Below are 13,923 nucleotides of genomic sequence, written 5' to 3'. Positions count from 1 at the left end.
GTTTTTTTTTTTAAAAAAAAGAAAAGAAAAAAAAACCAACGCAAGAAAGCGATTACGTCACAGAACGTGGTGACGTTTGATTGACATTACATCACAGAACGTGGAGGTGTCATAGTGACAGTCCTTTCATCTGTTGATGTTCAAAAGTCCTTAAATAGACCACGAACGTGTCAAACTGAATTGATTAAGCTATCGTTTTGTTGGAGTGATACAGCACATAAAAAGCAGAAATGAGCTCAAAACCTAAGAAAGACAGAGATGTTAATTTCTCTAAAACAATGGTTAACAAAAGTGAAAAAGAAAAAGAAACATATGCCAGATTGTTCGACCAAAGACTGCATCCAATGATTGATCAAGTTGAAAAGCTTAAAACAGAGCTTGAATACTTCAAAAAACAGCATACAGTCCATAAGAAACAGATCGAGGATCTAACAAAAGAAAAAAATGAACTTTGGCAGAATAATGAGATGCTGGGTTTGGTCTTGGAAGAAAGGACAAATATCTCAGAGAGGTTAAACTCGATAAAAGATGACCACGAAGCTCACATAAAGTTCCGCGCAGAGATGGAGAATACTCTGGCTGAACTTAAACAAAAGAATGAGGAAGAAGTCAAAGTCCTGCAAGAACTGCTCAAAGCAGAAAAAGAAATGGTGGCACGTCAGGAATTTCACAACAAACAAATTGTTGAATTTTTACTAAAACGCCACCAAGAGGAAAAAAATAAGATGCAGCAACTTTACGATGAAAAGACTAAAAAACTCGAAGACAAAGCTAATGCTGCAGAAACAAAGTTAGTAAAGGTCATTGAAATGTGTGATAACCAAATACAAAAGCTTGAGGACAGAGTAAAAATTAGTACAGGTGTGACCGTCAATGCAGTTAAAGAACGCGAGCAGGAACGTAAATCCTCGCAGTTTTGGATTGAGGGTTATCGGAAACAAAATAGAAAGTTACGGAACGACAATGAATTAATGGATAAAAATGTGAAAGCGTTAACAGACGAGAACGATCAAATGGGCAAAGTAATAGACGACCAAAAGGCCCAGAATATGGAGATGAACTGCAAATGTCAGAGAAATATTAGGGCTCTGGCCTTGGAAAAGAAAATGAAGGCTATGGTCGAAGATGAAGCTGATTCTTTGAAAAACAAAAATGAAGAACTAAAAAGGGACCTAAGCACAGAGAAGGAAAAACACACAAAGACAGCAGTGGACGGATATAAAGTAATGACGGAACACAATCAGGCACTGGCTGAAAAGGTGGCGCTCGAAGTAAAACTGCGCTCCACAGTAAAGCAACGAGACAAATTTATAACCAAAGTGAATTGTCTGGAGAAGAAAGAGCGCCACTTCCAAGAGGAATTGTACAAGTGCGTTTTGTCCTTTGAAAAGGCATTTCCACATGCAGTTCACTTCAGAGAAAAAGAAAAGGTGGAATTTAGGAATATGTTCCTCAACTTGAAAAAGAAATATGTAGACGGTGTGGAAGGCATCCCCTTTGTTGGAATAACGAAGGAGTTTCTTGAAAAACAGCTGAACTGTCTACGTACCAGATGCAAGGCTCAAGATGCAGCTTTACTAGATAAAACACGGGAGCTGAAATCATTTGAAAGGAAGTACAAGGATATGGTAAAGTCTTCCGAATACGCTTTATTCAAACAAAGACAGGAGCTCATTGGACCAGTGAACCAGATTATCCAAAAGGCTGGCAATGAAGAAAAAGAGAGAGGTCATCTAAAATCTAGAGTGAAAGACCTTGAACTCGAGCTTAAATTAGAGAAACAGAAAGGACAAAAGCTCGCATCATTGATCCATAGAAGCACGATGGGGAGATGTTATGAGGAGACACCGACTCCGTCTCAGATTGATCCTCGTCCACTTCCAGGGAAATCTACATTTATTCAGGTACGTCCAAAACACTCTGGCAGAAGTGCAGGTATGGCTTCCCCAGTGTATCTCCCTGTAGAGTCTCCATCAACACCACCTTTCCTCAATTCTGATGGTGGATTAGCACCAGTTGATTGAATTTTTAGCAGTTAATTTTTAACAAACGGGTATTGACGCATTTAATAATTTCATCAAAAATAATCTAACAGGCCAGGGGTGGCCAACTCCAGGCCTCAAGAGCCGGTGTCCTGCAGGCTTTAGATAACATCCTGGATCAACACACCTGAATCAAATGATCAGTTCATTACCAGAGGCCTGGTAATGAACTGGTCATTTAGTCATGTAAATCAGCTGTGTTGGATCAAGGACGCATCTAAAACCTGCAGGACAGCGGCTCTCAAGTTCTGGAGTTAGCCACCCCTGTAATAGGCCATTAGAAGTATACTTCATCTTGTCTCCCTATATCATGGGTGGGCAATCTCAGTCCACGAGGGCCGGTGTCCCTGCAGATTTTAGATCTCACCTTGGGTCAACACACCTGAATCACATGATTAGTTCGTTACCAGGCCTCTGGAGAACTTCAGGACATGTTGAGGAGCTAATTTAGCCATTTAAATCAGCTGTGTTGGTTCGAGGACACATCTAAAACCTGCAGGGACACTGGCCCTCTTGGACTGAGATTGCCCACCCACCCCCAACCGGTCGCAGCAGATGGCTGCCCCTTCTTGAGCCTGGTTCTGCTGGAGGTTTCTTCCTAAAGGGAGTTTTTCCTCCCCACTGTCGCCCAGTGCTTGCTCAAAGGGGATCATTGGATTGTTGGGGTTTTCTGGCTTTTACTGTAGTGTTTTCACCTTACAGTATAAAGCAGCTTGAGGAGACTGTTGTTTTGCCATGATGCAATATAGTATTAAATATTACTGAATTTTAAATACATCTATTATAGCATCAAAGTAAAACAACAACAAAAAAAAGTATACTTCAATGAAATTAATCAAAATGTCTAATCTGGCAAAATAAGAAAAAAGGTTTCACCTTTAAATAAAAATCCAAATCACAAACAAATTCTGATTTTTGTTGTGTGTTGTTTTGTTTTGTTTTTTCCTTTTGTGTTGTCAAGTATAAAATTTTTGCACTCTGTCATGGTCTCGGTGTCTGCCCGGCCGGCTCCGCAAGGCTACATATGTTTATCGTGTTGCTGCTTTCTTCCACTCGTCATTCTGCCTGGGCGGAGCTCAGGCCCACGCACCTGTCTGCAATTACGCTGCAACGTGTCCTGTCTGTATGGAGACTGAGAGCTGCCAGATTAATAATGTAGAACATGTATGTTCCGTGTGAGACAAAGGTATCTTTACGAAAACAACAATGTACAAGCTGCTTATGTTCGACACTTTTAATAATTTTAGCTACACTCTTAGAAGGGATGTGTTAAAATTGACACATGATGTGTTAAATTTTAACACATCATGTGTTAAATTTTAACACATGTGCTGCATCAGATTAGGGACAACACATGATGTGTCAGTTTTAACACAATTAATGTGTCTGCTCCTTTAACACATCTTCTGTGTTAAAAAATGTAAACACAAGGATGTGTTATTTTGACACAAAGATGTGTTAAAATGTGTACATTTCAATTTTTTTTAAAAAAAGGAGAAAAAAGATGGGTATATATTATACGTTTATTGAATTCCATTTTTTATCTGGCATATTATAAATCATTACAAACTGAATGAACAACAGCTGTCAGAATCTTTTTAATTAAAATGTTTTAAATTCAATTTTTGCCAAAGCTATATCACAATTTTTACTTGACAAAATCAAACAAAATTCATATCTGACTAGCTTTCTATCTCTCTAGATCATTAAAATGTCAAAAAAATGAAAAAAGGGCAATCATATATATATATATATATATGATTGCCCTTTTTTCAATTTTTCCAATATATATATATAATGTTCTGATATAATCCAGACAATACATGAATTAAATTTTTTAAAGGTAACAATTGTCATCTTCAACAAATTGTCAACATTTAACAAATGTGCAGTTGCATGCGAACAGAAAAACATACATTTTGGCGAATATAGCATCCAGGTTATACAATTCTGTACCTTGGGTTTAAATACGAAAATCAAAAATTTCAGCCAATCAGTTCATATTGTCTGACCTTTCCACTGCATAGGCATAAAAATGGTCAGTCCTGATAAGCAGTGTATTTGACAAAGATGCCAAATGAGGTTTCTCACCTCTGTGAACAGAGACTCTCTACATTTTGGACGGTGAACATTTTACTTGCATCCTTTAATCTGTGCAATCAGCTCCAGTACTTTGGTTTTCCTTTGGGTGGACAGCGGCAGTTCATAGACAAACTCAAAGAAGGTGAAGACGGAGCCAAGTGGTGCTGGATAGGACAAGTTACATACCCAGTACAGTTTGAAAAGCTTATCCAAGCACACGTCAGGCCATCATTCAGAGAAATGGTTACTCTGTCATTCTTAGCAACAATGTTGTACTGCCTGGTTGCCCTCTTTAGATCACCGATGCATATCAGCTGGGGTTGGTGTGTTGTGGATGATGCTTCAGGATCACTGCAAAGCGATGCAATACTTGTTCCATGCTTGGAGATGGGGAAGATAAAGATAGATTTTTAGAGAAGTATTCAGTGAGGTGTAGACAAATGCTTTCCTCAGGTAAATACCGTGAGAACTTTACTTAATACATACCAGTGCAAAATCAACCAAGTGCGTTATAGCTGATTCAAGGCTGCAAGGCTGCACGACTGGCACCAACTGGTGGGAGTAGGTGTGTTAACACACGGCGGGGGGGTTCTTGTTTCCAGGGCAGCTACTGATTTGAGCTTCAGAATGATACTGGCTTCCCATTTTCGCAAAAAGAGGTCCACCTTTCCTCCTGTAAGATTGCCAAACTCCAAGTCCAGCTTACGGAAAGAAAAAAAGTGTTTAAGTTTAAAATGAAGCATTAAATACATTAAATCAAAAGTACATTCTGTCCATTTGGTAGCTGTATGGCTAAAATCAAACTTTACAGTATCACATTTCTGTTACCCATTCCACATCAAGCTTACCTACACAGTGAAACATAACAATTTACTTGGAGTGGTATTTGAATACAAGTCCATTATTCCTTAATTTTAGCTATAATTTGGGTCCCATCAGACCCTGAGAAAAAATTAGGACTTTTTAGCTGATGTTCAACTTTCTAGCAGACAATTTCAATCCTGACTAATAGTTAATAACTGTTAAAACACATTCATGACTTAGGAAACTGGAGAAATGCAAAGTGTACCTGATTTTGTCTAATCTCCCCAAGAGAGGTTTCCATCGGTGCCCCTCCGCTTGACAGAACGATATGGAATCTATCAAAGTCCTTAATGTCTACCTCACTGTCAACATCAATATATTCCATGAAATCAGTGTTATACTTTAGCAACCTATCAAGCACACAGCCCATGTGCTGAGCTTGGCTTTGACCTATGATGTCTGTGGCACTGCTGACAATAAGAATTTTTTTTTTTACAAATTTCTTTCTCATCTATAAAAGTGGTTACAAGGACTTTGACAGATTCTAAGTTGTCATATGTGTGCTGAAAAAAATGAAACACATGGCTAAATAAGTAAGATAATTTGCATGGTCAAGTTGCTGTTGTTGTTGTTTTTTTTTTTTACACTGACTATTACTTCCTCAGAAGTTCTGCATTAAAAAGAAACTATATCAGAGCATGTTTCCAGCAATAAGCCTTAAAAAAGAATGTGCACATACTTTAGTTAATCATACTAGAAAAAAACTGCTAAAAAACTGCTTTAACTGCTTGAAAAAATAATTATCTCTGTCAATATGAGGTATATTTCATGTTAAAGTTACTCAGTCTTTATTCCTATTCTGTGCTAGTAAACGAATGGTCGAATACGAATGGTGATAACTACATTTGCTCTATTCAGAGCTAACGACAATATTGTCATTTTACTCAACACTGCTACGGTTAGGTGCTGACTCTGGCGTTGCTCATAGACAACATAATGCCGGTGTTGTGCCATGTTGTGCCAAAAAGTGATTGTCTGCCAAAAACTGATTTCCAATGTTTCTGTGTATTTTTTCTGTGTAATATCTTTACGTATGTTCGTAAATACACTTCGGTGAATAGGGTTTACAAAGGGGTTATATGGAGAATTAAAAATTATCCCGTTTTTCAAGTATCTTTACAACTCTGTGTTATTGTACTTACATTATAACCAATCCGGTCCTTTATCCCCACTTAAAATATTTTACAGAACTATTGTAATATTTGCTGCCATTTCTGCTGTCCTAATTGAGCTTTTGAATGCCCTGTCTGCAACTGCCAGCATACTGACCGTTACACGACCATAACACAGATAAAAAATAAAATAAACTTTTTCATTGACCAAAGAAAATAAATTGCTTGAAAAATGATAGCTATCTGGCATGCTGTTATCTAACATGCTTTTTACTCTATAGATAAAAACACAAAATAATGCCCATGCATTTACTCTCCTCCTAATAAAACCCTAAAAGTGTGACTTTCCCTTATTGCAACCTTTAAATGTCTACAGTGTCACCAAATCACAAGGTCAAAAGGTCAATCAAAAGGTTTCAGGACTGTTTCTTGATTATTTTTTTAAGCAAGTGAGCTCACCAAGATCTTCATCATTAAATAGAATTTGGGTTTGTGATAATGCCAGTTTTTTTTAGTTTTCCATGATCTGACTTTTTGCAATTTATATTTCACACCAGCCTCTGAGCAAAAAATGCCACGCTCTGCACCCAAGCCTCAAACTGACAAGCACAGACGTAGGTCATCTGTACAGGTGATCTCACCTGCAGCAGAGCAGAAAGGGGAAGATATAATCCCAGGTCACTTGACCCGGACCCAGTGGACAAATATGTTGCTTCAGGATGCAGATGAGGCAGTGGGGGAAATCTTAGATGAACTGCTGAGGAAGGTCATGAAAGGATGTCTTGATGTGTATACTGAGAGCCAGGTAAAACTGAGAAGCTTATCAGCTTTTTGTTGTTTTTTTCTTTTACAATCAGTTCAACATTAATGTTATAATACCTACAATCATTAAGCAAATACTTTGTCTTGATTTTATCCATAAATAATATATATTGCATTTCACATCTGTGATATTGTCTGTCTTTGGCAATAAGCTACCACCTTTCTCTGCATCTTGGGCCAAGAGGTACCTCACACAGATTGTAGAGCACCAAATCTTGTGCCTAGATGAGGGAGAAGGACCAGGCGAAAGATCAAAAACAGAAGATTCTGAGCCTCTGCCACCAATTTCCGATGCCTGGGCTCAAGGATGTGTGCCTGTTCTTATCCATCAACAACATCTTGCTGCACAGGAGGTACTCTTATCAGTCTCTTCTATTTGTTTTCTATTCAAATGCCACCATTAAGTTATTTGTATTCACATCTACACTATATCTATATTGCTATGTTCCTTTGTAACAGAAGGCTGACATTGACCAGGTTCCAGCACAGAGAGAGGCACGAGTCAGCCAGCAATGAATGTTGAGGTCCAAATAAAAAGCTCCTCAAAGCGAGTTAAAAAAGAAACAAGTCCAAATTAACCAGCCTTCCCAGTCTACCAGTTTAAAGCCGATAGAGAGCGATGCTATCATGTTCCTGGGTCGAAGACTCAGTGTTTTGATTTTTGTATTATAATTATTGATCTTTGATTTCATCATGGCTTATGACAACCAATGTTTTGGTTTATGTTTTGTATTTCTTGCTCTCCAGTTGTTCTTGGTTTGTGATTTCGAGTTCTTAGGTTTTGGTTCCTGTGCCCCTCATGTTTAGTGTAGGTTTAGTTCTGTCCTCGTGTTTATTCTCTTGTTCCCTAGTCAGTCGAGTCTCATGTCACTCTTGTCCCTGTACTTCGTGTTCCCTCTGTTCAGTATCAGTCTATGTCTCTGTACCTGTCGTGTGCTTCCTGTTTTATTTTAACAGTCTCTGTTCTCCATTCTGTCTCTGTCCCAATGTTTTCTCTCTTTGCTTGTCCTGGTCCCACATCTCATGTCTAGTCTCCCTGTCTCTATGTTCCCGCTGTAAGGTGTCAGTTATGTCGTAACATTAAGCTTGTGCCTCTGAGTCTGTGACTGTTTGTACGTGCCATATTTCCTCTTTTACTCTGATAGTCTCGTGTGCTATGTCGGTGTGTCTAGTTTGGCTCCCCTTGCCTCGGCATGTTTAATGAGGTTTAGCTGTGTCTTCCCCCGTTTGTTTCCTCGTTCCCTGTGTGTTCTCCTTAGCTCCTTGTTGGATCGTCTGCGTTACTCCTGCGTTCTCTCCTGTGTGTCATTGCTTCCGTCTCAGGTTTTCTAGTTATGTTTCAGGTTAGCTTTGCCAGTATAGGTTTTGTTTGTTCTTTTCTAGTTGTTCTTGCCATTTATTTTTAACATCTGTTCAGCCCTAAATATAGGCTCGTTTTCTGTTACCATCCACATTCATCTCCATTGTCTGCATTTCGGTCCACTCCTCTAACTTCATGTGGTTTGCCTCAAACCATGACAGATGCACCTGTGCTGTTTTCTGTTGATCAGGTTGCAGGAGGTCCACCTCAGGTCACCCCACTGCTTCAGCCCAAGATCTGTGACAGCTGATTAGAAGACGTAACAATGTCTGTGGTTGAGCCACACATTAACACAATAAATTTGAAAAAAACTACTATAATTGTACAAGTCTGTGTGGCGGAGGTGTGGTCCCGGGCGCGGCTGCAGGGGAGGGGTGGTGCGGTGAGCTCAACGGGGCGGTGCTGGAAATACAGGTGAAAACAGCTGATGGCGTTTTGAACTGATGATGCTTTCCTTACCCCTTATAGTGAGACGGGAGAGGAGCGGAGAGAAGGAGAGATCAGCTGTGGCCGACAGCTGTCAGACTGTGTCGGTCGTCACGTACAGAAAGAAATAAAGTTGGTGTCTGAAAGCAAAGATCCGTGCCTGTGTGTAGTGCATTCCACAAGTGGTGCCGAAACCCAGGAAAGCGTGGGGATGTCTGACCCACAGGCGGCGCCGCCCGCCCAGCCTTTGCAGTTCCTGGCGCAAATGCTGGCGGAGATGGCGAAGATGAGCCAGGACCAGGCGGCGGCCCAGCGTGCGCACCTGGCTAAGCTGCAGGAGCAGGCGGACCGGCAGACCCAGGTACTGGAGCGGCTGGTTGGAGCCGCTGCTCCGCCGAAGCCCCCCCCGCTGTCGGTGGCGATGCCCCGGATGGGCGACGGGGACGACCCCCAGGTATTCCTGGAGACTTTTCGTGCCACGGCGGAGGCCTGCCAGTGGCCGCAGGTGGAGTGGGCTCCGCGCTTGCTTCCTCTGCTGTCGGGGGAGGCTCAGACGGCGGCCCTGAGTCTGCCGCCGACCTCGAGGGGCAGCTTCCAGGACGTGAGCCGGGCGGTGGTGGACAGGATGGGACTCGCCCCTGAGGACCATCGCCGGCGGTTCCGGGCCTGTCGGCTGGCCGCGGAGGATCGGCCGTTTGCATGGGCCCGGAAGCTGCACGACACGGCGGTGCGCTGGCTGCAGCCGGGATCGTCAGAGGGAGAGAAGCTGCTGGTGGACAAGGTGGTGCTGGAGCAGTCCGTGGAGGGGTTGCCCGCGGAGACGGCGAGATGGGTCCGGTGCCACCGTCCCGCGAGTCTGGAGGTCGCGGTAACGTTGGCGGAGGACCACCTGGCCGCTAGAGCGGGGGAGCCCGGGGACGGCGGCCGGAGACCGAGCAAACAAGCCCCAGTGCCGGCACCGAGGCGCCGGGTACCTGCGCCAGGGCAGGCAGAGCGGGCGCCGGCGCTGAGCCCCACTAATCCGTTTGCTTCGTTTGTGCCTTCCCAGGGAACAGAAATGAGCAGCGCCGCCCCGGAGCCACGGAGAGCAGCACAGGCGCCGGGGCAGGAGTGCTGGAAGTGCGGGCAACCGGGACACCTGAGGAGGGACTGCCCTCTGATGGAAGTGGGGCAGGTGTTCCGCGTCGCCGGTGCCCCAGCACCCTCTCCCGGTCCAGGAGGGACGTACAGCATTCCGGTAAGGACTCGAGGGGATATACGCCATGCTTTGGTGGACACGGGCTGTACGCAGACCCTCGTGCACCAAAGCTTGGTTCGCCCCGGGGCATTGCTGGAGGCAGAATGGGTGGAGGTGAAGTGCGTTCATGGTGATGTTCACGGGTATCCCATAGTGCCGCTGTTATTAAAGTTTAAGGGCAAAACGCATAGAGTAACGGCCGCGGTTAGCCCGCGCCTGTCGCATCCCCTAATTCTGGGAACGAATTGGCCGGGGTTTCATCATCTGTTAGGGCAGTATGCAGGGATGCGATCACGACCGTTAGTAGCGTGTAGTGTCTGCGCGGCGCTCAGCGGTGACGCGGGGTCGTCCGACACTGACTCCGGGGAGGGGGAGACGGCGGGTCCTTCACGGGAGGCCCCGCCGGCTCCGGAAATTACCCCCACGGGCGATTTCCCACTGGAGCAGTCTCGGGATGACACCCTACGCTCAGCCTTTGACCAAGTGATTGAGATTGATGGTCACGTGGTGCGCCCTGAAGCCGTGCGGACCTACCCACGCTTCATTTTATTACAAGATAGGTTATATCGAGTGAGTCGTGACACTCGCACGGAGGAGACACACACCCAGTTGTTGGTGCCGCAGGGCCGCCGGGAAACGATTTTCCAGGCGGCTCATTATAACCCCATGGCAGGGCATATGGGATACGAAAAAACTCTGGAGCGCATAACGGCCCGATTTTATTGGCCGGGCATCCGAGCGGATGTGCGCCGCTGGTGCGCGTCCTGCCCGGACTGCCAACTTGTTAATCTGCCGGCCATACCAAAAGCGCCTTTGCGCCCGCTCCCACTCATAGAGGTCCCGTTTGAGCGCATTGGCATGGACCTCATCGGGCCGTTTCATCGGAGTGCACGCGGCTACCGCTTTGTATTAGTTCTGGTGGATTATGCAACGCGGTACCCGGAAGCAGTCCCGCTGCGCAACATCTCTGCAAAGAGTGTGGCGCAGGCACTGTTTCAGGTCATCTCCCGAGTCGGAATCCCGAAAGAGATACTGACTGACCAGGGCACGTCGTTCATGTCTCGCACACTGCGGGAACTGTACGAATTACTGGGCATTAAATCTATTCGGACCAGCGTCTACCACCCTCAGACGGATGGGCTGGTGGAGCGGCTGAATAAGACTTTAAAGTCCATGATTCGTAAGTTCATCACCGAAGATGAACGCAATTGGGATCGCTGGCTAGACCCTCTGTTATTTGCAGTGCGAGAGGTGCCCCAGGCCTCCACGGGATTTTCTCCCTTTGAACTGCTGTTCGGCAGGAAGCCGCGTGGGGTGCTCGACCTGATTAAAGAAAGCTGGGAGGAAGGTCCGAGCCCCGCCAAGAATGAGATTCAGTACGTGTTGGACCTGAGAGCGAAACTCCACACTTTGGGGAGGTTGTCACGGGAGAATTTGCTCCAGGCTCAGCAGCGTCAGCAACACCTGTATGACAGAGGGGCTAGACTCAGGCAATTTTCACCGGGAGAAAAAGTGCTTGTGTTATTTATTATTATTATTTATAAAATTATTTATAAATGTATTATTTAATCATTAACAATAATATAAAATTATGCAGAAAAGGAATTACTAATGTAAAAAAAGTGGTTTTATTTATATATGTTTGTCATAGCCTGTCAACAATGTTAAATAGTTGTGCATCACTGGCTGGAGCAGCCAGTCACCGGTCACTACTGACTCACACTGCAAAACAGAATAAATTATTAACGTATTTATTTTAATTTCAATTCAGGTTAGATTTGTTTTGTGCACAACGCAGATTTTCTGTGTGCGGAGACCGTCGTTGTTCGAATGTGTTGTTTAAAAAAAAAAAAAAAAAAACGCAAGAAAGCGATTACGTCACAGAACGTGGTGACGTTTAATTGACATTACATCACAGAACGTGGAGGTGTCATAGTGACAGTCCTTTCATCCTTTGATGTTCAAAAGTCCTTAAATAGACCACGAACGTGTCAAACTGAATTGATTAAGCTATCGTTTTGTTGGAGTGATACAGCACATAAAAAGCAGAAATGAGCTCAAAACCTAAGAAAGACAGAGATGTTAATTTCTCTAAAACAATGGTTAACAAACGTGAAAAAAAAAAAGAAACATATGCCAGATTGTTCGACCAAAGACTGCATCCAATGATTGATCAAGTTGAAAAGCTTAAAACAGAGCTTGAATACTTCAAAAAACAGCATACAGTCCATAAGAAACAGATCGAGGATCTAACAAAAGAAAAAAATGAACTTTGGCAGAATAATAAGATGCTGGGTTTGGTCTTGGAAGAAAGGACAAATATCTCAGAGAGGTTAAACTCGATAAAAGGTGACCATGAAGCTCACATAAAGTTCCGCGCAGAGATGGAGAAAACTCTGGCTGAACTTAAACAAAAGAACAAGGAAGAAGTCAAAGTCCTTCAAGAACTGCTCAAAGCAGAAAAAGAAATGGTGGCACGTCAGGAATTTCACAACTAACAAATTGTTGAATTTTTACTAAAACGCCACCAAGAGGAAAAAAATAAGATGCAGCAATTTTACGATGAAAAGACTAAAAAACTCGAAGACAAAGCTAATGCTGCAGAAACAAAGTTAGTAAAGGTCATTGAAATGTGTGATAACCAAATAGAACAGCTTGAGGACAGAGTAAAAATTAGTACAGGTGTGACCGTCAATGCAGTTAAAGAACGCGAGCAGGAACGTCAATCCGCGCAGTTTTGGATTGAGGGTCTCTTGAGACAAAATACAAAGTTACGGGACGACAATGAATTAATGGATAAAAATGTGAAAGCGTTAACAGACGAGAAAGATCAAATGGGCGAAGTAATAGACGACCAAAAGGCCCAGAATATGGAGATGAACCGCAAATGTCAGAGAAATATTAGGGCTCTGGCCTTGGAAAAGAAAATGAAGGCTATGGTCGAAGATGAAGTTGATTCTTTGAAAAACAAAAATGAAGACCTAAAAAGGGACCTAAGCACAGAGAAGGAAAAACACACAAAGACAGCAGTGGACAGATATAAAGTAATAACGGAACACAAGCAGGCACTGGCTGAAAAGGTGGCGCTCGAAGTGAAACTGCGCTCCACAGTAAAGCAACGGGACAAATTTATAACCAGAGTGAATTGTCTGGAGAAGAAAGAGCGCCACTTCCAAGAGGAATTGTACAAGTGCGTTTTGTCCTTTGAAAAGGCATTTCCACATGCAGTTCACTTCAGAGAAAAAGAAAAGGTGGAATTTAGGGATATGTTCCTCAACTTGAAAAAGAAATGCGTAGACTGTGTGGAAGGCATCCCCTTTATTGGAACAACAAAGGAGGTTAAGTGAACCAGATTATCCAAAAGGCTGGCAAAGAAGAAAAAGAGAGAGGTCATCTAAAATCTAGAGTGAAAGACCTTGAACTCGAGCTTAAATTAGAAAAACAGAAAGGACAAAAGCTCGCATCATTGATCCATAGAAGCACGATGGGGAGATGTTATGAGGAGACTCCGACTTCGTCTCAGATTGATCCTCGTCCACTTCCAGGGAAATCTACATTTATTCAGGTACGTCCAAAACACTCTGGCAGAAGTGCAGGTATGGCTTCCCCAGTGTATCTCCCTGTAGAGTCTCCATCAACACCACCTTTCCTCAATTCTGATGGTGGATTAGCACCAGTTGATTGAATTTTTAGCAGTTAATTTTTAACAAACGGGTATTGACACATTTAATAATTTCATCAAAAATAATCTAACATGCCAGGGGAGATGGGTCGTTCGCGAACGAAATGGCTCTTAGAGCCGGCTCTTCGACGTGAACGACGCGAGCCGGCTCCTTATCGCGAGCCGTCACGTGGTTTGTTTTTTTTTTCTTTCTCTCAACTTCTTAGTGATGGGATTTCCGGCTCTTTTTAGAGATCCGGCTCTTTCGGTTCGGCTCACTAAAAAGAGCCAGCTCTTTCGGCTCCGAACCGGCTCTT

General features: G+C 43.4%; 2 protein-coding genes across 2 annotated transcripts; both read left to right on the top strand.

The window, feature by feature from the left end:
• The first annotated feature begins 6,560 nt into the window (after positions 1-6,560).
• LOC146490376 (uncharacterized protein C2orf81 homolog) lies at positions 6,561-8,723 on the top strand. Its single transcript, XM_085153264.1, has 3 exons — positions 6,561-6,905; positions 7,075-7,275; positions 8,473-8,723. Exons 1-3 carry the CDS (start codon positions 6,672-6,674, stop codon positions 8,530-8,532), a joined length of 495 nt encoding a protein of 164 aa, XP_085009390.1. The 5' UTR covers positions 6,561-6,671; the 3' UTR covers positions 8,533-8,723.
• Positions 8,722-13,292, top strand: LOC146490375 (uncharacterized; the record flags this gene model as incomplete). The annotated part of the gene is made up of 3 exons (XM_085153262.1): positions 8,722-11,457; positions 12,318-12,423; positions 12,595-13,292. Coding segments are annotated over 3 exons (3,540 nt in total), but the record flags the coding sequence as incomplete, so codon positions are not given.
• Positions 13,293-13,923: the final 631 nt, after the last annotated feature.

The sequence above is a fragment of the Neolamprologus multifasciatus genome, unplaced genomic scaffold (assembly GCF_963576455.1).
Source record: "Neolamprologus multifasciatus unplaced genomic scaffold, fNeoMul1.2 chr04_unloc_1, whole genome shotgun sequence".
NCBI classification, from domain to species: Eukaryota; Metazoa; Chordata; class Actinopteri; order Cichliformes; family Cichlidae; genus Neolamprologus; species Neolamprologus multifasciatus.
Note: the sequence above shows the minus strand (reverse complement) of the source record. Positions and strands in the feature narration are given on the sequence as shown.

Coding starts and splice junctions, on each gene's coding strand:
- LOC146490376 (XM_085153264.1), top strand. CDS start 6,672: ATGCCACGCTCTGCACCCAAGCCTCAAACTGACAAGCACAGACGTAGG. Junction 6,906..7,074: donor ATGTGTATACTGAGAGCCAG/GTAAAACTGAGA, acceptor TTTGGCAATAAG/CTACCACCTTTCTCTGCATC. Junction 7,276..8,472: donor AACATCTTGCTGCACAGGAG/GTACTCTTATCA, acceptor TCTGTTGATCAG/GTTGCAGGAGGTCCACCTCA.